This window comes from Balaenoptera ricei, chromosome 13 (genome assembly GCF_028023285.1).
Source record: "Balaenoptera ricei isolate mBalRic1 chromosome 13, mBalRic1.hap2, whole genome shotgun sequence".
NCBI classification, from domain to species: domain Eukaryota; kingdom Metazoa; phylum Chordata; class Mammalia; order Artiodactyla; family Balaenopteridae; genus Balaenoptera; species Balaenoptera ricei.
The window spans coordinates 77663596-77682259 of record NC_082651.1 but is presented as its reverse complement, the minus strand read 5'-3'; the positions used below and the strand labels follow the sequence as shown (position 1 = coordinate 77682259).

General features: G+C 40.4%; 1 protein-coding gene and 1 non-coding gene across 2 annotated transcripts in view; one reads left to right on the top strand and one right to left on the bottom strand.

Annotated features, from left to right (window-relative positions):
- Positions 1 to 296: 296 nt before the first annotated feature.
- The window catches only part of SRD5A2 (steroid 5 alpha-reductase 2), a 57421-nt gene continuing 39053 nt past the window's right edge, over positions 297 to 18664 (bottom strand). The window contains exons 2-5 of the mRNA XM_059942926.1: positions 10268 to 10431; positions 5948 to 6049; positions 3415 to 3565; positions 297 to 609 (exon numbers count right to left, since the gene is read on the bottom strand). Coding sequence (XP_059798909.1) covers positions 543 to 609; positions 3415 to 3565; positions 5948 to 6049; positions 10268 to 10431 — 484 coding nt within the window. The 3' untranslated portion in view covers positions 297 to 542. The remainder of the gene's footprint in view (positions 610 to 3414; positions 3566 to 5947; positions 6050 to 10267; positions 10432 to 18664) is intronic.
- On the top strand, positions 15222 to 15328 carry LOC132347148 (U6 spliceosomal RNA). The gene has a single exon (XR_009497105.1). It is a non-coding gene; the product is annotated as a U6 spliceosomal RNA (small nuclear RNA).

Genomic DNA, 18664 nt, shown 5'->3' with positions numbered 1-18664 from the left:
AAAGTCTACTTAATCATTTCACATTTTTCACAGTTAACTAAGGAAAACCCACATGAGTGGGTTTTCATTTGGAAGAAAAATTGCTCTGGGTCCGTGCAGCTTCAGAATTTAAATCGCTGCGGATTTGTATACGTGTCAAATGTGCACCTTTAATAAATTCTATAAGCACTGCCCTCAACTCAAAACTTTCTCGACTACAGAGCTGTCTTACACTGATACAGAGCAGGTATAAAGCCACCTGTACTTGGGTCTTTCAAAGAAAAAAATACATAGGGAACTTTGCACTTTCTAGGAGGAATAGCTAAGAAGTAGATGTCTTTGCGTAAAACAACGGGCCTTGTTGAAGCTTCAGTAGGAGATCAGGACAGGGAGGATGGGAGGAAACACTAAGGGGGCCCATGCAGAACCCTCAGGCCAGCTGCCAGAACGCCAGAGGCCTACTATTACATATACACAATGGGACTTTAAAAAGTTACAGGTTCAGCAGCTTGATGGTTTTCAACAGGATTGTGGGAGCTTTGTTCCCTTTTTACTTGGTTTCTTTAAAAGATGACTGGAATGAGGGCTTTCCGAGACTTGGGGTAGTCCTCAAACATCTTGAGGTAGAATCTAAAAGACAAGAGAGGAATAATTATAAATACAATCAAGCAGTGGTCAACGACTGAGGTTTGATCTGTTTGGAATCCCTGTTACAAATCCCTGTTACAAAAAGAGCATATGTTGTTTGCCTGTTACAAATCAGCCTGCAGTTGTTCAGGGTCTGACGCTTCCAGATGGCCATCTATCTATCATCTTCCTCCCTCCTGCTTCCTATCTCTTGTAGATGCTGAAGCTTCTCATGTTGAGAAATAAACGTAATAGCCAGAGGACAGCAGCGGTGGCCACACAATAGGATGAGTGCACCTGATGCCACTGGATTATACATGTAAAATTGTTACAATGGTAAATTTTATGTGATGTGTATTTTACCCAATGAAAAATACATCATAGCCAGAAAGAAGTACTCAGTGGATTCAACTGAGAAATACAGGGAACCAGAGACCCCAAAGAGCATGGGCAATGTTAACCCTAGAGAACTGGTCATGTTCCCAGGAAAAATAGCCCTTCATGAGGCCTGGGAACGCCAAGAAAATGTTACCTTGTATTATGGGTTGAATTGTGTTCCCCCCAAATATATGCTGACGTTCTAACCCCCAGTTCCTGAGAATGTGACCTTATTTTGGAAATAGGGTCGCTGCAAATATAATTTATTAAGATGAGGTCATACTGGAGCAGGGTGGGCCCTTAATCCAATATGATTGGTGTCCTCATGAGAAGGGGAAGAAGAGACACAGAAACAGACACACATGGGAGAAGGCCACGTGAAGACAGAGGCAGGGATTAGAGTGAGGCAGCTATAAGCCATGAACACCAAAGATTGCCGGCCACTTCCAGAAGCTAGGAAGAGACAAGGAAGGATTCTTCCCTCGAGCCTTCAGAGAGAGTGTGGCCCTGCCCACACCTTGATTTCAGACTTCTGCCTTCAGAACGGTGAGAGAATAAATTTCTGTTCTTTAAGCCACTCGGTTTGTGGTCATCTGTTTCGGCAGCCCAGGGAGACTAATACATCTTGTAAAAAGGCTTTCCCTTTAAGTGACCAGGCTGTTCTCTTACCTAGTTGAAGCTGGCAGCTCTCAAGTTATAATTAAGATGGTACACTCTGTTCAAGTACCATAGTTTGAACTGGGGGACAAATAGTATTAATATGTCACAGGAGGTGGCTGGTTTTCCGTGCTGTGATTTGAGGTCTGCTGAGCTGCCTCTCACAAACCCCAGTAAGCCCTGTAAAAAGATGCCCTCCGCCCTTCCCTCTGAAGCAGGCTGACATAATAGGACAGGGCCTCAGTTTGGATTTTGCTGTTGTACTAGCTAGAACCCTCTGGTGGGATTGCTATCCCTCCCGTGACCAAGCCCAGCACAGGCCACCCTTCTCAGGGCCCCTCCAACTGCTGGCTGATGCCCTGTCCTCTCCCCGGCCCCTCTGACTCTGGTGGGCAACAGGCCTACCTGAATGGGGGAGAACGATTACACTGACCCCCTTCCAGGCTGGGGACCCTCTGGCGCCCTTCCCCACCAAGCAAAGGAGGGGGTAAGAATACGTCATGAGGAGAGTTGCTGTTTCATTCATTTCTCACAGGTCTCTGCATAAATTCCACTCCAAGGAAAAGAACACATTCTTATTTAAACCTTCAAAACTTTGAAATTAATCATTAGCAGGACTAAAACACCTATGCAGGAGTATAAGGGGTTCCTTCAGGGTCCTGGTTCCAAGTCCGTTCTCTCTTTGGGCATCCATCCCCTCTGTCACCAGTAACCACAGGCTTTCTCTTTCCTCCAGCCCCATTTCAGCGAAGGGATCTGACATTTGCCTTTACAGCCTGATAGCAACTTAGTCTGTAACCCTTTCCCTTCCGGTGATACTTTTCCTTAACTCTTTTGTCCTCACCCCATCCCAGGTTCAGGGATTGGGAGGGAGGTAGGAGTTAGTAAAGCTTTAGGCTAGACCCACAGGGGAATGGGTCTAAACCCCTGCAATTTCCAGCATTCCCCAACAGATGGCACAGTCCTGAAACTGCACCACACAAGTACATAATTGTTGACCCTATCTTCCCAGGAAGCCAGCAATGACCTTGGTAATGATTTATGGAGGGTGGAGGTAGAGGAAGGAGGAGAGTACCAAAATAAGCCCTGGTATTACACAGATTCCAAGAAAATAATCCTAGAGTTTCCAGGGCTCTGTGATTACCTGAACAGTTAGCACCAAACCTAGAATTAAAAATAGTAGGCACACTAGGTACAGGGCTAGTACTTTTCCCCAGTGGTTATCCATCCTGGCTGTACCTCAGAATTACCTGTGAAGCTTAGGAAAGTGCAACCTGGGCTCCCACCTATGGAACACACTTGGAGAGATGTGGCGGAAGTGAATTGAAGCACGGAAATGGAATCTACATCTTGTACCTCCTCTTACCTGTAGCCCACTGCCAAACAGCAGCCATTGCCAGATAAGCCTGATAGGAGGGCACAGAGCCTGGGTCAACTAACTCATGTGGACACTGAGTGCTTCTCTCTGGGAAGCCTTCTTCAACAAGGAGGCATGTGGCTTCCCAAGTCACTTTGGTGCTCCTGTCTACCTGGGTTTGTTTTTGCTCATAGGAAGAAAAAAAATTGTTACTGTTACTGTCATCCAGCTAAATTCCAACCTCAGTGAAAATCCAAAAAGTCAGAATTTATCCGTCTGGATAATTGTATCAACCTTACCTTTTAAAAAAATAAAATAAAATCTCTTCGGTGTCTGTATCTGACTCCGTGTGTTAATGAAAGCCTATTTGGAGAAGAAAGCTACGTGGACACTGCCACCTTGATTGAAAAGTTTACCTATGGTGGTGAAAAGCTCTCAGCCCAAGGAAACAAAGTGAGAAAAATGCAAATGCAAGTGCTGGGAGGGACCAAGTGGCCAGGGCATAGCCGATCCATTCAATGATCTCGCCAAGGAAATTGGCTCCAGAAACGTATGTGAACAAGCCACCTGCGTGCAGAAGAATCAACAAGTCAATCATCAGTGCTAGATCATTGCTGCTTTAAAACCCCTGTGCTTTGTTCCAAAATACATAAAGGAACCTAGGATGAATGTGGGGCTGGACTGCCTTCAGAGTAATGGGAGTTTGGTGGAATCCTCTTGGGGAGAAGGGAGAACAGCATCAGCATCCTGTAGCCCTCAGAACATCCTGGAATCGTGAGGAGTGGCCCCAACTGCTGGATGAGCTCCATCCAAATCTCCAACAGCTGCTGGACTACTGGTTCCGGACAGGACAAGGATGAGGTGCAGGAGGTTGGGGATTGTTTCGTTCTATTAAGTAACATTTCCAGCTACCACTCACCTTCTCACTCCTTCCCTGGACACCCACACAGCATGTCCACCGCACACAAATTAAAAGAACACAGCACGTGAAAATAATAAAAACCTGAACTGATGTGAGAATTAGTCAGATTCTCCTTTGGCATTTGCCCTCCCACTTCTGCAAAGCAGTACACTCTGTTCAGGTTTAAAGTACAGAGTAGGAGCTGCAGGGGTTTTGCCCTACTGGAGGCTGGTGAAGTCTGTTTCTATTGATTTTAAAGATTTCCTTTTCTATCCAACCTCTATTTCTGACCTCAAAACTGTATCTAGAAATCAACACATTTATAATGTTAGGAAATATATCTACACTCAATATTTCTGCCCCACGCTAAACTGGGAAAGTTTCACCCCAAACAATTTTTTCTTTCCATACTTATACAAAGAAAATTTTGTTTTTAAGTCATTATCTAACATAACTTAATAGTTGGGGACTAACTTTGGCAATTTAACTTTTAAGAGCTTTCTCTGCTCTTCTCTATTTTTCTAGTTACTGAATGAAGACAAAAAAATCAAAGCCCCTTAAAGTTATCTTCCTTAAGGATGATATTGCATCAGCAGTTCCTGACCTGTAATTCCCCAGGAGGAAACACTGGCCTACTGCAAAGGGTCTATAAGTAGTCTGTGAATATAGCAAATGGTGTATCTCAACATACAGTATTATTTTTGTTTGATGTAGGTACTGAAAGGATGTTAGCAACATTCAAATTCATTTAAGTGTTACCGAATTCAAAGTAGCTTTGTCATTATTTTTTTAATCAGTGGATATTAGCCTATGCCAACATCATGTCGTAATTCAGTAATTTTTAAATGTAAATAAAGAGTTGCATTTACATCAAAAAGGGTGAGAGCCATTGACCTACACAAATACCCACCTAAAAATGTTGAAGGATGACTTGGACGAATTCACTCCCACCTGCTTATACTTGTCAACCTCACACCTTGGTTACTTGGGAACAGTTAGGACTTCAAATATTCTGCACCTTAATCTCTGAAAATGCACTTGTACTTGTTAGACTTCCCATCCTAATTTTTGATTACGTAAATATGGTTCTCTACACCTTTTAGAACATACGAGTGGCAGGAAATAAACAAATACTACCCCCTGACTACTCACTAGGTAAGTCTAGTGAGACTTATTGAAGAGGACAAATTTGTTGGTCATGCATGATTAGGCTTCATTTGCTAACCTAGGAAGGATGGACACTCCGTACATACTATTGTTAATTTTTTGTGTCAAGTTGACTGGCCATGGGGTGCCCAGATTATTTGGTTGACCATTATTTCTGGGTGTGCCCGTGAGGGTGTTTCTGGATAAGATTAACATTTGAATCAACAGACTGAGTGAAGCAGATTGTCCTCCCCAGGGTTGATGGGCATCCAATCCGCTGGAGGCCTGAATAGAACAAAAAACAGGGTAAGGGAGAATTCACTCTCTGTTTTTGAGCTGGGACATTGGTCTTCTCCTGCCTTCAGACTGGAACTTACACGGAAGCTCTCCCAGTTCTCAGGCCTTGGGACTCAGACTGGAAATTACACTGCCTACTCTCTGCGGGCTCCACCATGTAGATGGAAGATCATGGGATTTCTCAGCCTCCATAGTCATGTGAGCCAATTCCTCATAATGAATCTCTTTATTTATCAATATCTATATCTATATCCTATTGGTTCTATTTCTCTGGAGAACCCCAGTACAGCACATAATAATCTTACCTACTGCAACTAAGAGGCAGCCTACTTTCACCCTACCCCAAACCCCTCCCTCCTCCCACCTTCAGGGTATGGTGATCATGAACCATCCTGGGGGCTCCTCTCTTGAACTTCCAGGTTCAGATGAGGACTGCAAATGTGCTGTGGGGTAGGATGGGATGTGCAGGAGAAGTCAGGGACATATTGGGATATATTGTGTCATCTGTGCCCTCTCTGCCCCCTGTCCCTTTGTTACTCATAGTGTAATTCCTGAGACAGGCTCTCAAGGAGGAGTGGGAATCTGGAGTGCAGGGGAGACATTACCTTGTGGAATCCTATAGATGATTTCTCCAGGCTTCCTGAGCTGGCGCAATATATAGTCACTATGAATGTTGATTCCCATTCCCAAAATAAATAAGAAGACACCTTGGCAAAGAAGAGGGGGAGAAATTAAAAATGTATCCTGTTTTTCGTGTTTTTCTCACAATCTAAAGTTTTTGTTGTTGTTGTTGTTGTTTTTCTAAAAATGAAGGGAAGGGCATTTGACTTCGAATTTTAAGAATGAAACTAAGGCAAAAAGGGGGGGAGGGGGCAACTAACCCTGGTCCTAAACTTGAATGAAGGGGCTGTGCTGTTTCATAAACCAAAGGGCTGAAAATGCACAGTGTCACGTGATAGAGGCAAGTGGGAAAGGAGAGAGGGAGGCCCTACCATCATGCAATACTTAAATAAGTAAATAAACAAATAAATGAATGAATAAATAGCAAGCTTTCAGCCCATTCACAGATAATCAAACCATGGTCAGTAAACTCAACAGCCAACTCTAATCCCTTCTCCTTTGCCACCCCCACTACAGAGGCTGAGAGACGGTCTTGTGACCTAGTTCTGCCAAGAGGATGTAAAGCGACGTCTTCTGGAGGTTTCCTTGGAAATCTTCTGCTTTTCTGATAAAGGGGGCCAAATGGGACCAGTGCCTCTATGGCTTCCCTCTTCCTTCGTTGCCAGATGCGATGCCTTGAGCTACAGGAAACGTCTTGCAGCCATGAAGTGGCTGCGATGAGGACTAGAAGTAAATATGCTCACAACAGTGGAGCAGAAAGTGCCTGGGACCTTAAGGACACCAGCAAGCAGCTGAAGGAATGCCGAAGCCACCTACCTTCGGACAATCTTGTTAGTAAGAAATATCCATTCTTAATTATTTAAGTCACTAAGAGTTGGGTTTCTGTGACTTATTGCTGAGAGCACTACTGATTGATATACCCACGCTCATGGAAGTAATTGGAGAGCTTGGCACCTAGCAAACTGGTTTCCACCACGGCCAGTTCACACACACACTCCCCTTCCCCATTCACAGGTACAGAAAGGGCCCTGGTCTGAGATGAGGAGAGCTGGGGTCAGGGATGCTATGTATTACATCCCAGTGGGCCCAGAATCACTCACTGTTCCACATAGACGCCCAACCCCAGCTCTCAGCCAAGTGTATTTGTGCTGATCAAAATACATCAGGCAGGGGACTTCCCTGGTGGCGCAGTGGTTAAGAATCTGCCTGCTAGTGCAGGGGACATGGGTTCGATCCCTGGTCTGGGAAGATCCAACATGCCACGGAGCAACTAAGCCTGCAAGCCACAACTACTGAGCCCGCTCACCACAACTACTGAAGCCTGTGTGCCGCAACTACTGAGCCCACATGCTGCAACTATTGAAGCCTGTGCACCTAGAGCCCGTGCTCTGCAACAAGAGAAGGCACCACAATGAGAAGCCCATGCACCACAACAAAGAGTAGCCCCCGTTTGCCGCAACTAGAGAAAGCACACATGCAGCAACGAAGACCCAACGCAGCCAAAAATAAAAATATAATAAAATAAATCTAAAAAAACAAAATACATCAGGCAAAAAGCAAGAACAGTTGAATTAAAAACAGTCACATCTACTCTCACCTCATTTGCTATGATATGAAACAATGATTGATAATGTTGTCTTGTCAAAAGATTATTAGCCTGGAAGAAAGGAAACCTGGGAAGGGACACCGGTGGAGGGAGGACAAGGGGGTGGGAGAGGGAGGGGAGATAGCATGCACAGCAGTGGAAAAGCAGGCACCTTAGATTCGATGTCTGTGTGTCCTTGGACAAGTCACTTAACCTCTCTCAGCCTCAGTTTTCTTATCTGTAAAATGTAGATTCTAACAGTACCTATCTTACAAGGATGGTATGAGACTCATTCATGTGTTGATTCTTTCATTCATTTATTCAGATAACATGTGTTGAGGTCTTACTATGTACCAAGCACTGTCCTAAACACCAGGGATATAGTAGTGAGAAAAACAGTCAAGGTGTCTGTTCTCATAGAGCTTACATTTCAGTGGAGAAACACAGAAATGAATTAAAATAATGAAAAATTTTAAATCACATAATATCACTACAAAGCAGAAAATCAAAGTAGGATAAGGAGATAAGGAGTGAATTGGGGTGGGGAGGAAGTGTCTCTACTTTAGATGAGGTCAATAGGGAAAGCTTTTCTGAAGATCTGGCATCTGTCCTATGATTTGAATAATGAGAATACAAAGATCTGAGGAAGAGCATTCTGGTAGAGGGACTAATAGATGCAAAGGTCCTGAGGCTAGTATAGGTTCAGCATGTCTAAGAAACAGAAGGAAGGTGCTACAGTTAATGCTTTAAGATAGATGGGGGAGGGGTGGCGGGGGGGTGGTAATGAGGAGATGAGAAGAGGATGGTAACTTTCAAAATGCCATCAAGCTCTACAGGATACGGTGAGAAGTGTGGATTTTTAACTGCAACAGGAAGCCGATGGCAGGTTTTAAGCAGGGGAGAATAGGATCTGATGTCAGTTTATTATCATTACAAAAGAAGTATATATGTTTTGTGGAAGATGAAATGCTAATTAGCAGAAAGAAGGAAACCAATACACTTTGTTCCTACCACCCAGGAACTACCACCATTAAACACTTTGGTGCATGTCCTTCCAGATCTTCATCTTATGTAACATCTAGGCATATTCCAATTTCCTCAAATGTCCCCAGAATACCACTTCTAGCTGGTTCATGTAAACCAAAGTCCAATATAGGACCACACCTGACATCTGGTCATTACATCCTTTAAGGCCATTTTCATCTAGCCCAGACCCCTGTCTTTTTTTTTTTTTAGGACACTGACTTCTTAAAAAGACCAGACAGTGGTCCCTCAGAAAGTCCCCCTTTCTAGATAAGACTGGCTTACTTCCTCATGGTGGCATCTAACTTATTTTATTCTTTGTATTTCCTGTAAACTGGCATAAATCATTTTCTTGTGTGGTTATGGGATCAGTTTAATAACTATACAGTTAGGTACATTTATTTATCTGTTCTCAGTGTTGAGCGACTTTCATTTGGATTTTTAATTAAGTTATGAAGTTTCATGATTCAAAGGACAAAACTATATTAAAAGAAAATTTCTGCCCACCATCCCATTCTCTTTACCCCAAACCCTACAGATACCCTTTTTAAAAACAGTTTCCTTTTTATCAATCCAATAGTTCCTCCTCCAATTTTTTACACAAAAAGCAGCATACTATACACACTGTGCACACTTTATTTTTATTTAACCACGTGTTCTAGAGATGTCTCCAAATGAGCACAGAGACATTCCTTGCTTTTGTTTTGCTTTGTTTGATTGTTTTTGTGGCTCCAGAATACTCCATTGGGTGCATGTACCAGCATTCGTACAACTAATCCTCTGGCCATTCGTGTGTTCAAATGTTCCCTCTGACTGCTGTGTGGAGAAGGAGCTGCTGAAGGTCAGGACTGGAAGTAGGAAGTTTAGCCTAAAGGTCACCATGGCAGTCCAGGCAAGAGGTCATCCTGGCTCAGACCAGGATGAAGTTAGTGCGGTCATGGAGAGCTGAGCTCAGTCGGCACATGTTTTAGAACTAGAGGCAGCTGTACTAAGCTGATGGAGAGAACACGATATGTGATGTCAAGAGAGGGATTAAGGATAATCTCTGCCTTTTTCCTTTGAGCCAAAATAATGTACAAACAGTTGAACCTTTACTTTAGTAAAGAACTTTAGTTCCTCTTGCAGATAATGAAAAAAATTCAATGATCAGTGTTTTCTACTACTTTGGATTGGTGGTCAGGAAAAGTCTCTCTGAGGAGGTGTGAATTAATAGAGACCTAAATAAAGGGAGGGAGCAAGCTCCCCAAGTATACAGGGACTGAGCATTCTACACAGAGGGTGTAGTCTATACAACAGCTCTGGAGCAGGACAAACTTGAGTATTCCAGGTCCAGCAGGAAAGCCACTGAGGCTACAGCACAGTGAGATGGATGGAGATAGGAAATGAAGTCAGGAGATGGGGCAGGACCAAGAACATTTGGGTTTCATAGGCAGTGGTAAGAAATTTGTATTTTATCCTGAGAGTAACAGAAATGCATTGGAGGGTTATGAGATGGGTAATGACACGATGTTTTTCAAAGATCTCTCAGGCTGCTATACAGAGAAAAGACCAGGGTGGAGGTGGTCGTGGGGTGGGTATGGAAGGAATGGAATCCTTGGAAGGTTATTGCAATAGGATAGGGAGAGGTAATGGTGATTTAGCCTGTGGGAAGGGGTGTTAACTGGGGTATGGGTGAGAAGCAGTCAGATTCACTTACCCAAGCTAAACCGTATGTCTGTGTACCACTCAGCAGGGTATTCAGCACAGTAAACCAGATAGTAGCCTTGGAGGAGTCCATTTCCCATGCAGAAGACAAAGCCTCTGAAAAGGAATACAACTGGAAACGGCCTCCCTCTAGTGAGCAGTGAATAAACAAATGTCCTAGGGTATATGGGGGAGAAAGGTCAGGATCCATTGTTAAAAAAAAAAAAAAAAAAATCAACCAATGAGATGAAGCAACAGGCAATCACATCAAACCCATTTTTATAAACCATTTCCCTTAAATGTAGGCAATGAAAGAACATTATTATCTGGTTCTAGAGCAATCATTTAGGCTATTATTTGTCTCGTTTCATTAAAATACATAGTAGCCACCATGCATTTCAAGCCACAACAGCCTTGAAAGGTAAATTTCATCCTTATAAATTAAGTGAATAAATTCAATCCTATAAACACAGGACTGGAGGTCAGCTTTATATGGATCTAGAAGCGAAATCCAGATTATACTGGAAGAAAGATAAAGCCAGGCTTATCCCACGTAGCAGTGGAATGGAATTGTGATAGGAGTCATTCACATATATGTGGCTTTCCATATGTCTCTCTAATATGATTTAATTACTGATATTGTAGCATTCCGTAGAAAGTGGGCTGCAGAACCCCTTGAGAAAAGTGAGAGATTCCTTTAAATGCTAGGAACTATGAATCTAGAGGAATCTAGGAAGACGTTAAAAAATATAAATAATGTCAAAATTAAAATTTGCCCAAGATATAATGCTAAATACTAGACAGCAAACTATGTCCTGTTTTTGATTTTTCTTCTTTTATGGTGCAATATAACCATCATACAAGAAAGTTCATAAACCTATGTGAACAGTTTAATGAATTACTATCAAATAAACACCCATAAAGTCACTAACCCAAGTCAAGAAACGGAATATTGCCATCACCCAGAAGCCTCCTATGGGTCCCTCCTGTTCACAGTATCACCATTACCCCAGAGGTAACCACCATCCTGATTCCTGTAATAATCATTTCCTTTTGCTTCTTTACAATTTTACCTCATTTGTATGCATCCCTAAAAATATAGTTTATTTTGCTCATATTTAATTCCATATGAAAGGAAACTCATCATTATGTTTCTAAGACTCAAGCATGTTGTTGTGGATGGCTATAGTTCATTTATTTTCATTGTTGTATATTATTGTCATGTATGAATATACCACATGTGCTTATCTATTTTACTTTGATGAATATTTGAGTTCCTTCCATAGTGTTTTACTTACTCAAAGATAATTTTCCCAACCCACACACATATGGTCGCCTTATATTTGATAAAGGAGGCAAGAATATACAATGGAGAAAAGACAGCCTCTTCAATAAGGGGTGCTGGGAAAACTGGACAGCTACATGTAAAAGAATGAAATTAGAACACTCTCTAACACCATGCACAAAAATAAACTCAAAATGGATTAAAGACCTCAATGTAAGGCCAGACACTATCAAATTCTTAGAGGAAAACATAGGCAGAACACTCTATGACATAAATCATAGCAAGATCCTTTTTGACCCAGCTCCTAGAGAAATGGAAATAAAAACAAAAATAAACAAATGAGACCTAATGAAACTTAAAAGCTTTTGCACAGCAAAGGAAACCATAAACAAGACAAAAAGACAACCCTCAGAATGGGAGAAAATATTTGCAAATGAAGCAACGGACAAAGGATTAATCTCCAAAATTTACAAGCAGCTCATGCAGCTCAATATCAAGAAAACAAACAACCCAATCCAAAAATGGGCAGAAGACCTAAACAGACATTTCTCCAAAGAAGATATACAGATTGCCAACAAACACATGAAAGAATGCTCAACATCACTAATCATTAGAGAAATGCAAATCAAAACTACAATGAGGTATCGCCTCACACCAGTTAGAATGGGCATCATCAGAAAATCTATAAACAACAAATGCTGGAGAGGGTGTGGAGAAAAGGGAACCCTCTTGCACTGTTGGTGGGAATGTAAATTGATACAGCCACTATGGAGAACAGTATGGAAGTTCCTTAAAAAACTAAAATTAGAACTACCATACGACCCAGCAATCCCACTACTCGGCATATACCCTGAGAAAACCATAATTCAAAAAGAGTCATGTACCACAATGTTCATTGCGGCACTATTTACAATAGCCAGGACATGCAAGCAACCTAAGTGTCCACCGAAAGATGAGTGGATAAAGAAGATGTGGCACATATATACAATGGCATATTACTCAGCCATAAAAAGAAACGAAATTGAGTTATTTGTAGTGAGGTGGATGTACATAGAGTCTGTCATACAGAGTGAAGTAAGTCAGAAAGAGAAAAACAAATACCATATGCTAACACATATATACGGAATCTAAAAAAAATATATATGGTTTTGATGAACCTAGGGGCAGGACAGGAATAAAGATGCAGACGTAGAGAATGGGCTTGAGGACATGGGGAAGGGGAAGGGGAAGGGTAAGCTGGGACGAAGTGAGAGAGTGGCATGGACATATACACACTACCAAATGTAAAATAGATAGCTAGTGGGAAGCAGCCGCATAGCACAGGGAGGTCAGCTCGGTGCTTTGTGACCACCTAGAGGGGTGGGATAGGGAGGCTGGGAGGCAGACACAAGAGGGAGGCGATATGGGGATATATGTATATGCATAGCTGACTCACTTTGATATAAAGCAGAAGCTAACATACCATTGTAAAGCAATTATACTCCAGTAAAGATGTTAAAATAGAAAAGATTATTTCCCCATTATTTTAATGATTTTTCATTTTATGTTTAAACCTTTGATACATTTGGAATTTATTTTGTTGCAAGAAATTAGATAAGAATCCAACATAATTTTTTCCTAATGTTAGTAAATTCACTAAATATCTCTTCCTCACTGACACGCATTGCCATTGATATTATACACTAAATTATCATACATATTGGTTTCTCTTCTAGACTCTTGTTTCTGTTCCATTGATCTATTTATTGTCAGAACTATGTTATTTTAATAATTGTACTTTTAAAATATGTCTTAATACTAGGTGGGGCTGTTCTTATATCATTACTTTTTTTAAGGATTTTCAAGTTACGCTTCACTGTTTATTTTTCATGTGAACTTTAAAACTAACTTGTGAAACACCCACTCCCAAATCTCACAAATGTTAGAAATACCATTGACCTTTGAACAATGGGGGTTTGAACTGCCCAGGTCAACTTATCCACGAATTTTTTTCAATAGTAAATACTACAGTACTACACTATACAGGGTTGGTTGAATGCAGGGATGCAGAACCTCAGATAAGGAGGAATGGCGTTTACTGAGGAACCACAGATATGGAGGACTGACTATGAGGTACACATGGATTTTTCAATTGCTTGGAGGGTCAGTTTCCCTAACACCCATACTGTTCAAGGGTCAACTATACTCTTAAATTTAAAAATTAATTAAAAGAGTGAAACTGCAGAAGGAGAACCTCCAAGAGCACTTCTCCATAAAAGTAAAACAAAAAAACTGACAAAAAAATGTCAGACCTCTGGGAACCAACCAAGGCTTGCAGCAACCCAGGGAGCATTTAGGCAAGAAAAAGGCTAAATCTCAGGAAGGATGGCAAGCTTTGTGGCATTTTCAACTAACCTTAATCCCATCTCCCACTTTCCAGTTCTGCACAGCGTTGAAAAGTAACAGCTTCCATTCCCAGGACTGGAGGGAGCAAAACAGGGCTTGAGCTCTTTCAAAGCCCCATTTCCAAAGAGAAGTCATTATTTTACCTGTCTGGTAGTTCCCTGAAAGACTCCACTCAAAAGGCTTGTCTTTAGTCCACCTCACTCAAACCTACCTAGTGCTAAAACTTTCTGGGGATGGGGGGATGTTTTTGAATGTTTTAGCAGCACAGTGGCCTGAGGTAATGGATAACAGGTGGGGCAAATATTAGACTAATCAAAAAGCTTAAAAGGAAAGACTGAGGAATGAGATGCCCATAGGGGCTTTGAAAATCTCATACATATTTCTGGGAATCTAGACAGTCATGCACATGCATAGGGCCATGCACACACTCAAAAGAAGACCTGAAAATGTCCTAAGCTCTCACCTCTGATTGACCTTGAGGTCTGTGCAAGTAGCAAGTGAGGCCAAAGCAGAGTTGTAATCTATATGAGTGGTTGTTGAAGGACTTCTCTAAGATGCACACAGAGGCCCTCGGCAAAGACTGGGAGACTTATTGGTCCCAGGTGTTTAAGGAAATCTCTGTCTGATCACTAACTGGTCATTAAGAAAACCACGTAGTGACTTCAGTGGCCACACCAACCAAGAAAAAGGCTTCATAGAATGAGTTCAGAAAAGCTACTAGGCAAACAGAAACAACAAACCCTGGGAGGCAGAGAGAATCTGATTTCCAGAGTTGCTACACAGTATTATTTGAAATGCTTAGTTTTCAACAATAAAGTATGGAACATGCAAAGAAACAAGAAACTATGACCCATACATAGGGAAAAATGCAACCAATTGACACTGTCTCTGAGAAACCCAGACATTGGACTTACTGGGCAAAAACTTTAAATTGACTATTTTAAATAAGTTCAAAGGGCTAAGGAAACCGTGTCTAAAGAACTAAATGAATTTATAAGAATGAGAGACTATCAAATAGAGAAGATCAATAGAGATCAAAATTATAAAAAGGAACCAAATAAAAATGTGGAGTTGAAAAGTATAACAACTGAAATGAAAATTTCACCAGAGGGACGTAGCAGTAGACTTGAGCAGGCAGAAGAAACAATCAATGAAATTGAAGATAGGTTAATTGAATTATTCTAGTCTGAGGAATAGAGAGAAAAAAGAATAGAGAAAAATAAAGAGGTTCAGAAGTCTTTAGGACACAGAGATAATGACAAAGAGACAGAAAGAATATGTGCAGAAATAATGTCCAGTGCTTGCTTCGGCAGCACATATACTAAAATTGGAATGATACAGAGAAGATTAGCATGGCCCCTGCGCAAGGATGACATGCAAATTCGTGAAGCATTCCATATTGTTTAATAGGCAGTCTATCTGAAAAAGAATTCAGAATAATGATAGTAAAGATGATCCAAAATCTTGGAAAAAGAATAGACAAAATGCAAGAAACAATTAACAAGGACCTAGAAGAACTAAAGAGGAAACAAGCAATGATGAACAACACAATAAATGAAATTAAAAATACTCTAGAAGGGATCAATAGCAGAATAACTGAGGCAGAAGAACGGATAAGTGACCTGGAAGATAAAATAGTGGAAATAACTACTGCAGAGGCGAATAAAGAAAAAAGAACGAAAAGAACTGAGGACAGTCTCAGAGACATCTGGGACAACAATAAATGCACCAACATTCGAATTATAGGGGTCCCAGAAGAAGAAGAGAAAAAGAAAGGGACTGAGAAAATATTTGAAGACATTATAGTTGAAAACTTCCCTAATATGGGAAAGGAAATAGTTAATCAAGTCCTGGAAGCACAGAGAGTCCCATACAGGATAAATCCAAGGAGAAACACACCAAGACACATATTAATCAAACTATCAAAAATTAAATATAAAGAAAACATATTAAAAGCAGCAAGGGATAAACAACAAATAACACACAAGGGAATCCCCATAAGGTTAACAGCTGATCTTTCAGGAGAAACTCTGCAAGCCAGAAGGGAGTGGCAGGACATATTTAAAGTGATGAAGGAGAAAAACCTACAACCAAGATTACTCTACCCAGCAAGGATCTCATTCAGATTTGATGGAGAAATTAAAACCTTTACAGACAAGCAAAAGCTGAGAGACTTCAGCACCACCAAACCAGCTTTACAACAAATGCTAAAGGAACTTCTCTAGGTAAGAAACACAAGAGAAGGAAAACACCTACAATAAAAAACCCAAAACATTTAAGAAAATGGGAATAGGAATATACATATCAATAATTACCTTAAATGTAAATGGATTAAATGCTCCCACCAAAAGACACAGACTGGCTGAATGGATACAAAAACAAGACCCATATATATGCTGTCTACAAGAGACCCACTTCAGACCTAAGGACACATACAGACTGAAAGTGAGGGGATGGAAGAAGATATTCCATGCAAATGGAAATCAAAAGAAAGCTGGAGTAGCAATTCTCATATCAGACAAAATAGACTTTAAAATAAAGACTATTACAAGAGACAAAGAAGGACACTACATAATGATCAAGGGATCGATCCAAGAAGAAGATATAACGATTGTAAATATTTATGCACCCAACATAGGAGCACCTCAATACATAAGGCAAATACTAACAGCCATAAAAGGGGAAATAAACAGTAACACAATCATAATAGGGGACTTTAACACCCCACTTTCACCAATGGCCAGATCATCCAAAATGAAAATAAATAAGGAAACACAAGCTTTAAATGATACATTAAACAAGATGGACTTCATTGATATTTATAGGACATTCCACCCAAAAACAACAGAATACACATTTTTCTCAAGTGCTCATGGAAGACTCTCCAGGATAGATAATATCTTGGGTCACAAATCAAGCCTTGGTAAATTTAAGAAAATTGAAATCATATCAAATATCTTTTCTGACCACAACGCTATGAGCCTACATATCAATTACGGGAAAAAAAATCTGTAAAAAATACAAACACATGGAGGCTAAACAATACACTACTTAATAACCAAGAGATCACTGAAGAAGTCAAAGAGGAAATCAAAAAATACCTAGAAACAAATGACAATGAAAACACGGTGACACAAAACCTATGGGATGCAGCAAAAGCAGTTCTAAGAGGGAAGTTTATAGCAATAAAATCCTACCTTAAGAAACAAGAAACATCTCAAATAAACAACCTAACCTCACACCTAAAGCAATTACAGAAAGAAAAACAAAAAAAAAAACCCAAAGTTAGCAAACAGAAAGAAATCATAAACATCAGATCAGAAATAAATGAAAAAGAAATGAAGGAAACGATGGCAAAGATCAACAAAACTAAAAGCTGGTTCTTTGAGAAGATAAACAAAATTGATAAACCGTTAGCCAGACTCATCAAGAAAAAAAGGGAGAAGACTGAAATCAATAGAATTAGAAATGAAAAAGGAGAAGTAACAACTGGCATTGCAGAAATACAAAGGATCATGAGAGATTACTACAAGCAACTATATGCCAATAAAATGGAAAACCTGGAAGAAATGCACAAATTCTTAGAAATGCACAACCTTCCAAGACTGAAGCAGGAAGAAATAGAAAATATGAACAGACCAATCACAAGCCCTGAAATTGAAACTGTGATTAAAAATCTTCCAACAAACAAAAGTCCAGGACCAGATGGCTTCACAGGCAAATTCTATCAAATATTTAGAGAAGAGCTAACACCTATCCTTCTCAAACTCTTCCAAAATATAGCAGAGGGAGGAACCCTCCCAAACTCATTCTATGAGGCCACCATCACCCTGATACCAAAATCAGATAAAGATGTCACAAAGAAAGAAAACTACAGGCCAATATCACTGATGAACATAGATGCAAAAATCCTCAACAAAATACTAGCAAACAGAATCCAACAGCATATTAAAAGGATCATACACCATGATCAAGTGGGGTTTATCCCAGGAATGCAAGGATTCTTCAATATGTGCAAATCAATCAATGTGATACACCATATTAACAAACTGAAGGAGAAAAACCATATGATCATCTCAATAGATGCAGAGACAGCATTCGACAAAATTCAACACCCATTTATGATAAAAACCCTCCAGAAAGTTAGCATAGAGGGAACTTTCCTCAACATAATAAAGGCCATATATGACAATCCCACAGCCAACATCGTCCTCAATGGTGAAAAACTGAAACCATTTCCACTAAGATCAGGAACAAGACAAGGTTGCCCACTCTCACAACTATTATTCAACATAGTTTTGGAAGTTTTAGCCACAGGAATCAGAGAAGAAAAAAATAAAAGGAATCCAAATTGGAAAAGAAGAAGTAAAGCTGTCACTGTTTGCAGATGACATGATACTATACATAGAGAACCCTAAAGATGCTAGCAGAAAACTACTAGAGCTAATCAATGAATTTGGTGATGTAGCAGGATACAAAATTAATGCACAGAAATTTCTTGCATTCCTATACAGTAATGATGAAAAATCTGAAAGTGAAATTAAGAAAACACTCCCACTTACCATTGCAAAAAAAAAGAATAAAATATCTAGGAATAAACCTACCTAAGGAGACAAAAGACCTGTATGCAGAAAACTATAAGACACTGTTGAAAGAAATTAAAGATGATACCAACAGATGGAGAGACAGACCATGTTCTTGGACTGGAAGAATCAACATTGTGAGAATGACTATAGTACC